The 16,575-nt window shown below is 39.9% G+C and overlaps 1 protein-coding gene across 2 annotated transcripts in view; it reads right to left on the reverse strand.

The window, feature by feature from the left end:
- Positions 1-341: 341 nt before the first annotated feature.
- POLD3 (DNA polymerase delta 3, accessory subunit) overlaps positions 342-16,575 on the reverse strand; it is a 54,930-nt gene continuing 38,696 nt past the window's right edge. For both annotated transcript variants that reach the window (XM_080641997.1, XM_080641998.1), the window contains exons 10-12: positions 8,610-8,722; positions 7,466-7,544; positions 342-2,453 (exon numbers count right to left, since the gene is read on the reverse strand). In XM_080641997.1, coding sequence (XP_080498123.1) covers positions 2,251-2,453; positions 7,466-7,544; positions 8,610-8,722 — 395 coding nt within the window. In that variant the 3' untranslated portion in view covers positions 342-2,250. The remainder of the gene's footprint in view (positions 2,454-7,465; positions 7,545-8,609; positions 8,723-16,575) is intronic.

Consider the following 16,575-nt stretch of genomic DNA (forward strand, 5'->3'; position numbering starts at 1 on the left):
ATTCATGGTAAGTCTTTTTAGCTTTTTTGGTAAAGAACCTGAGGCTTAGGAATTTGCCCAAGGTCACACAGCTAGCAAGTGAGGAAGCCAAACTAACACAATGTGCAAGATCAGGACTAAATTTTCTTCTAAATGAACTAAAAAAATGAGTTTGGCTAGAACTAAGATTTCCCACAGGGCTGAAAAAATGATGAAGGCAGCAAATAACTTGTCCATCTCAGACTATGGGTATGCAATTTTAACAATATAAACTAAAAAACAGCCTTGTTCCTGTTCAGTTTAAATAACTGCACACACTGTTGCCATCCTGTCAAATAACAGACTCATCAGACATTCAGTTTGAACTATTTCAAAACAACTTCTCAAATTTATTGAACTCATGGGATAATACGGTAGAGTTTTGTGTAAAGAAATAAAAAGCCACCACTTACTAACTAAATCTTGCAGACAGCTCAGAGTTTAGGCAGCATATTGGGCATAGTAATCACAGGATCACTATCACAGAATCTGCATTTTCCTTTCAACCGGCACCAGAGGTTTCCAATTCTAAATTTAGTTTACTGGAGACCTCAGCATAACAATTTTTGAAAAAAAGACTGAGTTGACTTTTTTCTTTTTTACTTCAATTTAGAAAAATGACCAGAGGCAATGACAAAAATAACCATTTAAAAGGGATCCCTCTCCAGAAATTTTTTGTAAAGGTCCAGGCTTTTTTAAGTCCAGGCTTTCCATCATTTTCTCCATCCTTCTAGATTTAAAAAAGAAGAGGTTGGAATATGTCATCCTTTACTCAGCTTGCTACACAAAGCCTCTCTCTGCCTTTACAAGTCCTAGATGTAATGCCAGGACTCATCCCCCAAACCTCTGGGCTTAATCAAGTCCGTGGGTGCCTGGATACCGAGGGTGACTGCTGCTCAAGAGACTGCTCTTAATCCAAGGTCCATCACAATACTGGCTCTGAACAGTAGATGGCTGACTGTATCACTTAGGACATACACCAGGCTAAGATGGAAAGAAGTCAGACATCCCTTGTCTGTTCGTAATGAATCACACCAGCAGTTGTTAAAAGTTATCACTGCAATAGATGACTTTCCTTAAGTAACAAATGACAATATTTTATTTAATAGCAGTTTAGTCCTACTAACAACTCCGTCTCTCCATCTCTTTTTGGGGAGCCTGGACTTTTAGGCAAATGGGAGGGTTAAAAATACAGAGAAGCAACATCTGTATAGTAAAAACGTGTGCTTTTATCTCTTCCTCATGACCTTCTTAGAAAATTCTTGTTTCTGAACATTGTTTCCTCAAGAAGAAATTTTACTTAACTGTTACATACTGCATGTAGGAAAAGATTTCTCTTTTTCCCCTTCATTTCATTGTATGGGTTTCACTTTCCAGGTACTGACAGGGGGAAAGGGAGAGAGGGGAGGAGACAAAAATCACAAGAACAGTGTAAAGCGCGCCCTGTGTCAGCAACATGATACGTCCTCTAATGCTGTCAATGCTGACTCTAAGTAATTTCTGGTGGAGTTGAATACATCATTACATTTCTATTTGCGCTCCGCCTGAGGCTTTGCTCTAACCACTAATTGCGAATGAAGGTCTAGAGAGCTTTTGTGAAAGGGGTAAAACACAAGTAGTGTGCTGGTAGGTAGCCAGGTGTCAGTGTACTTTATAACGGAGGAAAAGAGGATTACAGGGAGATTTCTGTTTCAGCCTCAGTCCAACCACGATTTAAAAGACTTACAGAACATGGCTTCACACAGAACTGTGTTAGTGGGGAAGGGATGATAAGGGGAGTGGTAAACACATCCAGTAAAATTCAGGGATAAAAAAAAATACCCACACAAGTCCATGGAATACAAAGGAACACAGAATACTCCCTGAGCCGTAAGTGCATCAGGGCACAAGGTAGGTAGGGTGCAATGGATTAGCCACTAAATGGCTTCGGTAATAATGATAATGATAGTTCTAATTTTTTTTTTTTTTTTTAGAAATTCTTCTCCTGGACGGGTCAAAGGTTGTGCTTTAGAAACGTCATCAGAAGGTGACAGCTTTTTAAATATTCTTCTGCCTCTTGCTTCCAGGCGACTTCTTTTTGGTTAAAAGCCAGTAGTACAAACCCTTCAAGATGGAAGAACAGTCTTCTGACATAGGTGAGGTGAGGCGCTGGATGAACTTACACAGTAAGTGAGAGTATGTCTTGGTCGTCTCCCTGACCAGTCCACATCTCTGACCTACAGAGATGGCAGTTCATTTCCTCTGGAAGAAGCCAGTAATGGACACTTGTCTATTGGCTTTGCCCAGAGTAGCAGTCCCTTTCTTGAGGCCCTTTCGTTCCTCTTTGGGTTCTTTTTTCACAGTCATTGCTGGGGGTCTGTGTATAGAAGATGTCTTCATCTTAAGTTCTTCTTCACTATCTGTGCAGGATTCACTCTCGTAGACTTTTTCAGTCACTGGTAGAATAAGGAAAAAAAAAATGGAACATGAGTGGGCTGAGTCATTTAGAATACTATTCTATCAAAAGAATGAGAAGTCTTGTTCTCCCAGATCCCCTCGGACACTCTGATCAAGGAAGATGTGCTCATCTACTACCAAAGTTTTCTCCCACTAGGAGATCAGATCCAGCCTATCCAGGTAGAAAGTATGTGGCATCTTGAGATCACAGTCTCTAGTTGGGGTTCAGAATCAACACTTACCCTTATTCCCTCACTGCTATGCCCCATACCTTTATTTATTTTAAATATATTTTTATTGATTTTAGAGAGGAAGGGAGAGAGAGAAACATCAATGAGAGAGAATCATTGATTGGCTGCCTCCTGCACGTCCCCCTCTGGGGATCAAGCCCACAACCCAGGCACGTGCCCCGACCATGAATCAAATGGAGACCTCCTGGTTCATAGGCCTTCTTTCAACCACTGAGCCAGGAGGGGCTGTCCCAGGCCTTTATCATGTGACTGCCCCAATCCTGCTTTTGGGTCTTGCTCTATGCTAGCTAATTTCCTGAGCTCGAAGTGGTGCCTGCCTATTTCCACTGATCATTTTCCTGGTCTTAATCTCTGCTCTATTTGTCAGTTTTGATCCTTTCTAGCCAGGCTCACCGCCATGGACTCTCTGGCTAGTTCTATCCTGATGTCACTCACTCTCTGCACATCCTAAGTACAGAGAATTGGAGATTAGTTACTCAATTGTTCAGTTCTTGGTTTTGAATGACTGCTAATTATTCCAAGATTTATGTGGTCTAAGTTTACATCATAAAGAGAACTGTCCCAAGCAAATTCTATCAGATGACAAACTTGATAGTTTCAAGGAATGACCATGATACAATGAGAAGCATAGTTACCAATTCTCTTACTCCCTATCAGCCAAAGGCATATTTTACTTTTCCCCTGTCAATAAAACTCACTGAAACCTGCCTAATGAAAAGCATTATACTAGTGAACAGACATTATAAGAAAGCCCCAAAGGGCACAGACCATGGCACAGAACTGATGAGGATGTCTCTCTAATATTATTGCAATACATATGCCAATACAAGAAACGGAACAATGCCACCTTCCTGTAACTTTAGAGAGCTGAAGCAGCTGTATAACCAATGTCATCTAAATTCTCCCTCAGCCTTCCTAGTTGCAGCAAATGATGGTAGAAAAATATCTTTTCTTAGCTGAACAGAATAACCCAATATACATAATGAAAGCTCAGATGATTAAAGTGAAAGGTGTTTTTTCCCCATTTAAGAACAATGATAGTTTTAAGCTCATAATTACTGATCATTTCTAATAAAATATATTAGTCAAACTGTTCTATAGGCATAAGCATTGGAATCAATATATCTATGTTCTTATTCCTAGTCTGCCATTTATACAATTTCAAACTTTACCGTGCATTAGAATCACCTGGAGGGCTTATTAGAACACAGGCTGCTGGACTCTATTTCCAGAGTTTCACATTCAGTAGGTCTGGGACCTCGCGGGAGAGTCACTTTCCTTGCCTTCCATTAAGTGGGGATAACACTGCCTTACAGAACGTACAGATGCACGTAGTAATCTTTGGCAAGCATCCTTCAATGCTATTTTCTCCCTCGCAATGGGCTATGCTGGCAGTCAACTGGCTACTCCTTCACTTTATTCCCTCTGATGTCATTAAGGTTGCATAATTAACAGTCCCCTCCCCAAGAGTTGCCAGGATTTGTCATTACTTTCAAGAGCCCAGAATTTACTTTGCTGACTCCTGCCAACTTAGAGGCTAAAAACACTGATAAGCGTTAAATATGTATTAAGTGTTCTCAAAGGCCTTCCTACTCAACTTTGTTCCACAGATGAGAGGGCATTAAAACTCCCATGAGCTCATTAGAAATGCAGAATCTCAGGTTCTACTGAATCAAAATCTGAATGTTAGCAAGGCTTCAAGTCATGCATCTACTCAAAGTTTGAGAAATGTTGCACCAAAATACTTAGGGAATTTCCTTGATATACCTATTAGTTCAGCAATTACAATCCCATTAACACCATCCCCACCTTGTACACAACTTCAAAAGCATTATGTAACTAGATTACTGGAACAAAATTACGAGCTGTTATTTACTCAGTATCTCAAAGTCTGAAGAACATCTATACAGAGAAAAGAAACAACTTACTAATTGCTCCTTCATAAGCTATATTCTGTATTCAAATGGCAGCATGTCTATAATATTAAACTCCAGCATCAATTAGCTCATTATTTCATTAGTTATTAATGAAACCACTGGTTGTCTCATTGCCAGTTTTGCACAAGAGATTGCTTGGGGGTGGGGGTTAAAAACCAGTCAGGGCAGCACACTGAGTGTACCTTACGAGCTAAAAGGAACATTTTCTATACTAAAAGCTGTAGCTACTTCAAACTACAGGCTAAAAGGGATTTTAAGTTAAAAATACAGGATCTTTATTTTAGCTGAATAACAGGCCACTTTGCTCAGATACCATTTTAAAAGTCCCGGTTTGAAAAAAAAATAAAAAGGCGCATTTTTCATGGGTAAAACATCAGAATCCTTTTCAATCAACTGTTTTGCTTTAGAAATTCTCCTTGTCCAGAAGTCCACCACAAACTTATCAGTCCCTGCAGTAAACCCAGAGACCAACTCTGATCCAGCACAGGACAGGGGAGGCCACTGTGCCGATACATCTGGAACAGTCTGAGCAGAGAGAGGAAAGCCGAGCTCCTTTGTTGGTAACGGAAGCCAAGATTCATTAGGTTGAACTTGGACTAAAAACCTTAAAAAAAAAAATACACCAAACTGCTATGTGAGCATAGTTTTCATTGTTGCATCCAAGGCTCTTAAAAGTCCTGTCTGAAGACAGGACTGCAAAAAGGTCCACATCCCACACCTGGCCAAAACTTAAAGCCACAAATTCCCAATGAATGCTCACAAAGATTTATTTGACATTTTTATTTTGGAGTAGAAGGAGAAAGAAACTAGCACTGGTGCTTTTGTCCTCTTATAATTAAAAGAAATAAGAAATTTAACAGAAAATACATATATTACTACCAACAGTCAAACTAAGAGGCTTGAAAATGCACTATGAGAAGACTCAAAACAAAAAAGACTACTGCTCAAAGTTCAGAATTCATAGGCTCACAATAAATTTGGCACTGCAAAGACAGAATTTCCACATGTAAGGAATTTTATTCCCCAATCACATGCTACAATTAAAATGTCAGAGGCCTTTTCAAAGGAATGGGAGGTGGGAAATAATGGGACCAGGTTCACAATTTATGTCTTCACTAGTTTTAACAACCACAATGCCTGGGAAAAACTGATTCTTCAGTCAATATTTTTAAGACAAAAATTTGAACAAGAAAAGGAAAGTCAAGAAAGGTGAAAAAATACTTCTCTAGGAGAACCAAGCTGTGGCGGGTGCCATGGGAGAGAAGAAACAACAATTAAGGGCTAATCCAATTAACAACAGGTTTAAATATAGACATGCAGTACTAGGATCTGAGCATCCCATCAGGCCAAATCCTGAAAGCCCCACAGAAGTCTGATTCATTTGTGGAAAAGGTACAACAAGCTAAAACATGGCCGAAGAATAAGCCAATGACTCAAAGCCTGAATTCTTTTCTTAAAATTGAAGTATACCACTGTATATTGTGAAATGATAAACGCTGTAGGTTTAGTTACTAGGTAGCATCCATTGTCTCATATAGGTAAACAAAAAGAGAAAGCAAAAGTTTTTCTTTGTGAAGAAAACTCTTCAGATACATTCTTTACTTTCATATACATCATAGAACAGTGTTAACAGTATCATCACGCTGTACATACATCCCTAGTATGTACTTACCTTGTAAGTAGAAGTTTGTACCTTTTGACCACCTTTTTCCTATTCCCCCTGCCTCCCGTAACCACAAATCTGCTTTGTCTATGAGTTGTTTTTTTTAGGTTCCACATGTAAAAGAGATCACACAGTATTTGTCTTTCTCTGTCTCTTTTATGGTTAGCACAATACCCTCAAGGTCCACCCATGTTGTCACACATGGCAGGATTTCTTCGTGTGTGTGTGTGTGTGTGTATTATTTCTCAGAGGAAGGCAGATGGAGAGACAGACAGAAACATCAATGATGAATCATTGATCGGCTCCCTCCTACACGCCCTGTACTGGGGATCGAGCCCACAAACCCGGGCATGTGCCCTTGACTGTTCAGTTGGCAGGCTGATACTCTACCCACTGAGCCAAACAAGCTAGGGCTTCATATGGCTGAATAATATTCTGTACACACACACACCCCAACTTCTTTATTCATTCATTCATCTGTCAATGGATACTTAGGTTGTTTCAAAGCCTAAATTCTGTTCCCCTTTAGGCCTCCATAAAAAGCACATCCATTTACCTAACATGGCTTACAAATAGGAAATATTAAAGAAGTGATTTGGAAGAGTCAAACCTCTATGAAGAACAAATGGAACAAAATACCAAAGACTCATGACACTCTCCTCAGTCTAATCATCTGTAGAAGCTCCTTTTCCACTGTTCAAATGTATAAAACAACCATTCTAAAAAAACCAGTGTTTCTCAACATCAATGATAACATCTTAAGCTGGTATTGTAATTTCCATCTTGAAAGTGTTTTTAGATATATTACCTCACCTGAATCTTCACAACAACCCACATGTAGGCAAGATGGAAAATTTACCTCCATTCCATAGATCAAGAAATTCCCCACCAGAGGTGACAACTTTCATCCAAAATCTCAAAGCTTATTTTTATAGTGTATGGTCAGACAAGACCAGGTGTTCTACCTTTAGTTGTGGTGGTCTCATACCATGCTATTCCAAGTGTGGGCCAAGACAGGCAGCAAGGCACCACCGGGGGGAAGAGGGTGTGTGTGTGTGTGTGTGTGTGTGTGTCAGATGCACGCTGCTCTATAAAGGATCATGGTACCTCTCTGTGGTAATAACTCTATCTCTGAATTTGGAACCCAAAATTTTTCTTACCTATGCAGCCTTCCTCATCCACAAAGGTTTTAGATTTCAGTACCCGCTTTCGTTTTCTTTTGTTTTCTCCACTTAAGCTCTGAAAGACCAGAGGTTATAACATTAAGGTGACCAATAAAACTACAAAGAAAAATAGAAGTTTAATTTATAACAAGCAATCTCCAATACTCCATGATGGTAAGCTGAACGAGGAATTCTATACATTTTCTTTTAGAGGACCAGCCCTACCACACAGACAAGTTATGGTCACTGTATGTGCCAGCTTGATGTTTCACTGTTTATGTTCATTCAGCAACATACTTTTGTTGAGCAGTGCAGGCACCATGGGTTAAAAAGACCAATAGGACAAGAACCTTAATGGAGAAGACAGGGCGTTACTGGAGGGCCGAGGCAGGTATTATGGGAGCACACAGGGAAGGCCCCTAAACAGACCAGAGATTTCCAATACATCTGCCCCTGCTGTAGATACTGGCTATTTCAACCTTGACACTGCAAGATAGGCCCGTCTAATTTAGTCTCAAACTGGTATTTTACTTTATCTCCACTGGCCTTTAATCCCATATGCTCTTCAGCTAATGAAGAAATCAATGCAAAATTTAAATGACAGTCTTAATACAATGAATTCAGGAAAAATGATGGACATAAAGGAAAAAGAAACTTGTCAGCACCCTTCTTCTCAACTCTTCATTATTTACATCAACAGATATAGACAAGATGCAGCTAGAGATCACTCAAAACTCCATTTCCCCATTTGTTGCCAGCTTTTCTCATCCAGCCCTTTTCCAGAAGATTAACCAACATGCATAAGCAGTTTGTGTTCTTTCACACACTTTGCTCTGATGCAGGCAAGACCTCATTTTGCATAATTCCAACGGGAGTTGGGTAGCACAGCAGCTTTGATGCTGGAGGTCATGGAAGACAAAAGAGCCCCCTTGAAACTTTGACATACAGCTGAAATCTCACGTCAAGTGAGAAGACAGGGAATGTCAACCCTGTCTTCTTACAACCTATAGAAGAGAATGAGACAAGAGCCATCTACTGGCATTTGTGAAGTATACAGCAGAGAACAGATTTAACATAACAGTTTTAGGTCCTTGGGTGAAAAAGAACACATGGAAAGGTAGCCATCCCAGTAAAGTTGTACCTTGACAGAAGGAGGCTCTGGCTCAGTCTTCGTCGCTGGTTCAGGAGGTGGAGATGCAGGAGGAGGTGGGGATGGTGACTCAGCTTCATAAACCCCAGGAGAATCTGGTACGACTGAAATTATGAAACAGCTTAGATAAGAGAACTACAGGCGCTATCTGGTACATCGCCTTCTCCACTGGCTCAGTTTCCATATCCAGCAAAGGACATTTTGCAGGCAGTAATTCAGGACAACCAAGGACTCTGCAGTTATATATCTCCACACAAATATATCTTTAAAATATACATATTAATTTTATACAAAGAAAATTAGACAATCAAGAATTATTGCCGAAACCGGTTTGGCTCAGTGGATAGAGCGTCGGCGTGCGGACTGAAGGGTCCCGGGTTCGATTCCGGTCAAAGGCATGTACCTTGGTTGCAGGCACATCCCCAGTGGGACGTGTGCAGGAGGCAGCTGATCGATGTTTCTCTCTCATCAATGTTTCTAGCTCTCTATCCTCTCCCTTCCTCTCTGTAAAAATATCAATAAAATATATTAAAAAAAAAAAGAATTATTAGAGCTGGAATGTACCTTAGAGATGATCTTAGCTAAATCTTACTTACAGATATGTCAGGTATGAAGTTGTTTTATAAATATCCACTGATCACCTACTATGAGTCATGGATATCACTTACATTGTTTCACTTTATCCTCACAACAAGCCTAAGAGACATATTATTATTCACACATTAGAATTGAGTAAACAGAGGTTCAGAGAGGTTAGTTAGACAAGGTCACAGAGCTTGCAACTGAGGCAGAAGGTTTTAAAGCAAGTCCATCTGATTTCTCAACCTTATTACTCCAACTATCCCATGCTGCCTTACCATTCAGGACCAGACATTTTCTCTTAAGATCAAGAAAATGGAGATAATCTCAGATTACACCAAATGTCCCATGACAGAGTCTTTGTGACTGTGGTCTGAGGATTCTTTGCAATCACTTGAAATGTTTGTTAGACTGAAACTTTCCAGCTGATGTTAAGAGCATAAACTTGGGGCCCCTTTGAAATTATCACAATTAGAGCTCTAACTAAGACCTGCTTATTATGCTGTATGGCAGGCATGGGGAACATCTGACCCACAGGCTATATCAGGCCTGCGAAATCATTTGGTCTGGCCCTGCCAAGGTAATAGGGGTGAGTTAATTTAATGTCTGACCCAATATAGCAGGCTAATTTTTAAGTTGATAATTTTATATGGCCCACAAATTATGTTATAAATATCCAACGGATCCTTGGGGAAAAAAAAGTGCCCCACTCCTGCTGTATGGGAACTATTTCTAGTGATGGCCCCACTGACGAGGCCTGTTTTGCTATATACTAAGAACATTTTTTTGAAAGAAACATTGCTAAAGAAGTGATATCACCGAGAAGAGAGCGCCACCGGGAGGATCCCATCATTTCCAAATAGTTCCAGAAATAGTGGTCTTAGTATAAGGCCCATGAGAGGGGAAGTGAAAATCCCCAGCTGACCTATTGCTTAATCACCACAAAGAAACTGCTGGTCAAGGGCCTGGGTAGCTGCTTAGCCACACCTGCTCCCTGAATGTCCTGGCTGTATTCAAATTCTTAGTACAAGTCTTGGATCTGAAATCCTCCCAACTGATTAGGTCAGTGTTAAAAATTATGACAGTAGAAGGTCTAAGGCCAAATGACCTAAAGAGGTGAAGCAGAATGAGAGCCGGAACAAAACAATAAATATACACTTCAAGTATGAAATGGGCCCCCAAACTTTATAGGCTCTGGGACACAAGAGAGACATAAAAAGAAAGTGGTCCAGCTATTAACCCAGCTCTGGGAGACTAGAACCTGATGGGTGCTCAAGCAAGCAAAAGGAAAGTTCAACCACAGAACAGAGCAACCATTTTTTCTGACCTATAACTATTAAGAAAACTGTGTCCCAGTGTGTTACCGTAGTAGGAGAAAAGTTTATGCAGTAAGGAAGCCAAAGAAAAGGAATTCTGAGTACTCACAGTAATAAACTCAGGAGTACTTACTCTATTTACAGTTCTGTTAACTACCTGACTTAAGCAAGGAAAACACTTAATGCTAGTGGCACCTTCTAAGACCCCCTTTTCACTGCAATGTATGAAACTGTTAATCTAGATTCCCTTTCCAGACTCTTAAAGCTCCATAGAGGCATAGGCACCATGATTTCACTGGCTCTGAACACACAGTAACAATACCTTATTTTTAAATAAAGAAAATCATTTTCTGAACTAAATCTGAGATGAGGGGCTTCTCTGTCAAGGAAGATGCAGCATATACCTCCCTCTCCACTCACCCCAGAGAAAAACATAATGATAAAGGAATGAAATATAAATACCCCACCCCATGCCAAGGAAGAGAACAAAAGAGGAGCCAAGTGCTCTTAATGAGTAAGAAATTTCAACAAATCCCTGGAAGACAGAAAGCAGATGGCTGACAGAAGGTTGACAAAAGAAGCACCAACCAGTTGATGAGTCAGATAGGAGAGGTTACTATATATTATAAAACTTCCGTTTTATCTAATTTTTGAAATTGTATATAGGTATTACTTTAAAAACATTTTTAATGAAAATATTTTAAGGAAGAAATGACGGGAAAAACAACTAAAACTTTCTGGACTTTACAATCATTCATTCTCATAATAACCCCACAAAGTCATTATTTGTTAATGTTAATGACATTATTTGTTACTGAGGTTTAATTCAAAGACATTAAAACAAAACAAAAACAACAACAAAACAAACATGTCCTAGCTAGTTTGGCTCAGTAGATAGAGTGTCAGCCTGAGGACTGAAGAGTCCCAGGTTCGGTTCCAGTCAAGGGCACCTGCCTAAGTTGCGGGCTTGATCCCCAATAGGGGGCATGCAGGAAGCAGCCGATCACTGATTCTCATCATTGATGTTTCTATCTCTCTCTCCTTCTCCCTTCCTCTCTGAAATCAATAAAAATATATTTTAAAAAAATAGAAAACAAACATGCCCACATTCATATGTTAGAATCCATGTCTATTTGCCTTAGTCTTTATTATCAAGCCATGCATTCTCCCTCAATATACTTTTAGTGACATAAACAAATGGAATGTTTGATGCAATAGTGTTATCTCCCTATCTACCTATTTTTAATCCTCACCTGAGGGTATGTTCTTATGGATTTTAGAGAAAGGAAGGAAAGAGAGAGAAACATCGATTGTTTGCCTACTGCACGCACCACAACCCAATCGAATCCATATACTGGATATGGTGCCAATCGCACGTGTGTGTTTCCATCTGTCATTGTCGACTGTGAATTTGGTTAACACTTCTATTATAGAGAAAGGGCAAATAGCAATATTAAAATATTTCTTCTAATTAATTTCAATGTGCATGAATTTGTGCACCGGGCCACTAGTCAATGATGAGAGAGAATCACCGACTGGCCGCCTCCTGCTCACCCCACACTGGGTATCAAGCCCACAACCCAGGCATATGGCCTGAACCAGAATCCAACCGTGACCTCCTGGCTCACAGGTCGACACTCAACCATTGAGCCACGCTGGCCAGGCCGAGTTTATTCTTGTATTATTCATTAATTATTGTATTATTTTCCATACAAACAATTGTAAACCTACTTTTGCCCCACCCTGTATAACTGTAACAAATTTGCAGTTTTTCAGATAAAAAGCACGAAAGTAGTGAAACATCACTTACACTGCTCTCAACAAAAGAAAGCACCCTTTGCTGAGAGCAGAACAAGACTGTAGTAAAACGGATTTTAGGGATCCAGCAAGGTAACCACTGTTGGTCAGAATTTTCTGGCAAAGACTGGTAATTAGAATTCCTGGAAATCATAGCTTCCTAGGAAATTTTTTTACTACTGATCTTAGCCTTCCAAAGGGGGTCATTTGCTTAACATTCTCCATAAGCAATCTGGAAGGACTGAAAATGTTTAGCAAAGACAAACATATTGGTTAAAACTATTTCCTAGCACTGTAGTTCTTAATGTTACTTCTTTCTGGGTTCAGCCTTCTCTTACTTTAAGAAGACATTAATTGCGAAAAGTGCTGACTGCCAGGGAGAGAAGGAAGAGCCTCTTAAGTAGAGAGTTAAGGATATGAAGGTGGGAACTTCCTGAAAGAAGGCAGGATGAATATATTATTACTACTGTTAATTACTGAATACCTCAACAGGAAAAGTGGGGGGATAAGAAGAAAACCTAGTCTGTGTCAAGCACTCTCCTGGCATTTTTTTTATCCTTTTTTTTTTAAGTATGTTTTTTGATTTTTTAGAGAGGAAGGGAGAGAGTTAGAGAGATAGAACATCATTGATCAGCTTCCTCCTGCATGCTCCCTACTGGGAATCGAGTCCTGCAACCCAGGCACGTGCCCTGACAGGGAATCGACCAGGGGATCCCTTGGTTCCTGAGTCAACGCTCAACTGCTGAGCCACACCTGTCAGGCTCTCCTGGCACTTTCGACACATTATCTTATTTGATGTTCGTAAAAAGCCTACACAGTTTCTAATATCTCCATTTTAGAGATGCGAAAACAAGGAATTGAAGAAGTTGATAATCTGTCTAAAGGGTCACACAGTAAGTGGTGAGGTAAGATTTAAATGCAGACTGTCTGACTCCAAAGTCCCCAGGAAGTCCACTCCTGCTGCTTATATGCTAACTTTGAGCTTAAAACAGCATACTAAACGGCACATATTCAGGGTAACAGAAATAAAACAAGAATAGGTTGGAGACTGTGGAAAGGTTTAAAATAAAATCCCCCTGGCTTTGAGACAAAGAAATTTAGAAGTAAAATGGCCATGGTTTATAAATTTAGTCAGATGCCAAAAATTATTTTTGCCAGAGTAAAAATCTGAGAGCCTCTGCTTTACATCATCTGTTACTATAGGTTGTCCATTTCTATCACATTTCTTCTCACTCATTTCCAAACTAAATAACCCCACTCATATTCTGAATCACCCATGGGTATAATTGTTGTGGGCTAAGGGTCAGAATCACAGAGATTATTTCAAAAGTATGTAATGAGTGCTCAACCAACCACAGTAATTCCTTGACTTAGAAGCTGACTCTTTTACTAATAATACTAGAGTATCTAGTTTCCCTTTCTAATATACATTAGGCTCGTGGCTTCAAAGACTTTTCCAGAATCTTCCCCAAGTTCTTTTCCTGGTTGAAAACAGGGAAGACTGTTCCAATTAACATATATCCCTAAATTACTTCCTAATTATTTTCCCATGTGTCTGCAGAGAATTGCCTCTATTTTCTCAATTCTTAACTGGTCAGAATGTTTCTTGATTGTTGTTTCATCAACACACTTGGGAGTTTTCCTTTAAGGAGTCGTAGTCAATGCATTTTGATAAATGCCATAGAATGAGTATACAGCAACTGCCCCTCTAGGATGCCCACAATGCATTCTCCCTACCCATTCCAAGGATTCATTAAAAAACCATGGCTCTGTTGAGCATACCTCTCACTGTACCATAAACTTGAACATGTAAGCATGACTGGGAGGATCTAAAGATGTACCTCCTGTCATAGCCAGATTCAACCTTGTGTACAGTTTCTTAGATCTATTCCTTTCTTGTGCAATACTGTCATCAATATATACTTTATTTTTCCACTCAAGAACAGGAGGTATGCTTGAGCTAATACCCCCTTTTGGAGAACTTACGTTATCATTTCCAGTTCTTATAGTAATTTCTAAAAGTAGAATCTAACAAGTTTAGTTTTGTCCTTCAAGAGCATAGCAGGTTCCCTCATTTTTCTTTAATATCTCTTAGCATCAATTTGTTTTTGTCTATGTACCTTTACATGATACTGAATTCCTTTGGACTAGCATTCCTCTCTCCCCTCCCACTACCTAAAATGTTTTATACCCATTATGGCAAGAACTCATGGAGAATCTATACTAATAAAAGGGTAATGTGCAAATTGGTCGGGACGCCCTCACGCAATGACCGAACAGCAGGCTGCATGGGGCGACCAGGCCAGCAGAGGGGGGCAGTGAGGGGCGACCAGGCCAGCAGAGGGGGGCAATGAGGGGCGACCAGGCTGGCAGGGGGGGCAGTGAGGGGCGGTGGCGGGAGCAGGGCTGCAGCGGGAGGGGCCAGGCGGGGGCATGGAGGATTGGCCAAGACCTGCCCCTGTCCACCACAGCCTCGCAGCCCACAGTTCCTTTCAAGGTGCATGAATTCGTGCACTTGGCCCCTAGTACTATATATATAAGATTAAAACAATCATTTGGGGGGTCTGGAACGAATTAATTCAATTTACATTAATTTTCTAGGTGAGAATCTCGCCCTTATTGTTTGTTTATCTTACAAGAGTGTCCATATCTTAAAACTGGACGGGTCCATGACATCATTCTCTTTCAATGATGACACTATAGATTCTTCATTTTAGCATGGTTTTACTTATATGGTGTGGAACACCACCAACACTCTTGATGCCTACAATATAACCTGTTTTTAAAGATTCACATGAATGGAACATCTCCAGTTTATTTTTTGAAAAAGTAAAGGTCTTCAGCTGGTCTTGGTGTACCCTGAGACTTTTGCTGAGTGGCCTCAGACCCACTGATGCCAAGTTTGAATGTTTATCATCCTGGTGTGAACAACATGTGCCCCTACCTGGTGTGACTCTCTGAGAACCTGCTTTAAGTAATTCATGTACTAGTAGGGGCTCTTTTAGTGACTAAACCTGATAGACAGCCAGCAGGTGGAGCCGGACTCAGGAGTACCTTGAGCCTTTTGATGACCTACCCCAGGATGGGTACTGGTGGAAGCAGGCCTCAGTATGAAGCATGGCCCTTCCCACATGCACCTTGGCCCAGCAGAGGTAGCCACCAACTGTGGATCACTTTGTAGTTCCTAATAGGTAGCCCAGTGCCAGTCACAGGCAGTGTCCGACACTGACCTGCACCAGAGTCCTCTCTATGGAGTTAATGCTTCAGTGAGTGATAACTGCTGTTTTGGCATATGTAAAGATATAAATTTCGAGATAAAGTGATCCAAAAAAGGTCTAACTTTGTAAAGATGGTCTGTTATGTGCTGTTTGTGAATTGTCGTTCAGATGAAAGAGTGTAAGTATATGCTCAAACCTCTGATAGATTTTGGAAATATGGGTGATTCAAGTAAATGATAAGTTGACCAGCAATCTTTCCATTTGGCTTCTTCATTAGTCCCATCAATAATATTAACCCAAGAAACTTCTTTATATCCATATAAGTAATGTCAATCCATGGTGAAGTTTTAGCAGAGGTTTTGTGGTATATTTCCATTTGGTGATGGTAGAAATTGGTTTGAGAAGTAAGAAGATAGAAAAAATCATTATCAAAAATAAATTGGTTACTTCACTTATACTTCGTGGGTCTTCAAATTGAACAGTTATGCCTGAAATATTTATATAAACCTCCAAGGCTGGTAAATGTCTTTTTCTGTCTATACTTCTTCAGAATCACTTTCACTGTTGGATATTATCACATTGCTCTTTTGTCTTTGTGATGGTCTAATGTCAGGCTCATTACTATCTTCCAATAAAATACTACTATCTTCCAGCTGACCACCAAAGTCACTCGGCCAATCAAATAAAGTGTCTACATAATTCGCTCAAAAGTTCTTCTCTGTCGTAACATGTCTTTTTAAAAACTTTTGCCATAATAAAAGATGGATGGAAAGAATTAGATGTATTGCTTGTCACATCTCTTCAATACTCATGAGTTGAGAAAAAGACACATAATGAAGAGGAAAACTAGGGACAGCCAAAAAAGTGCCAAGTGGTGAAGTGGCTCATATCTCACACCTCTTATAATCTGAGCCTAAACAAAGATAACTAAGAAAACAGTCTAGAGCTCTCTTTTAAAATTCTACATTGCTTTCAGATCTTAAAATTACTTAAATTAAGTGTAGACATGAGTTATCTATGACCAGTCAATGCAATTTGGGAATGGAA

The sequence above is a fragment of the Plecotus auritus genome, assembly GCF_963455305.1.
Source record: "Plecotus auritus genome assembly, chromosome: 9".
NCBI lineage: Eukaryota > Metazoa > Chordata > Mammalia > Chiroptera > Vespertilionidae > Plecotus > Plecotus auritus.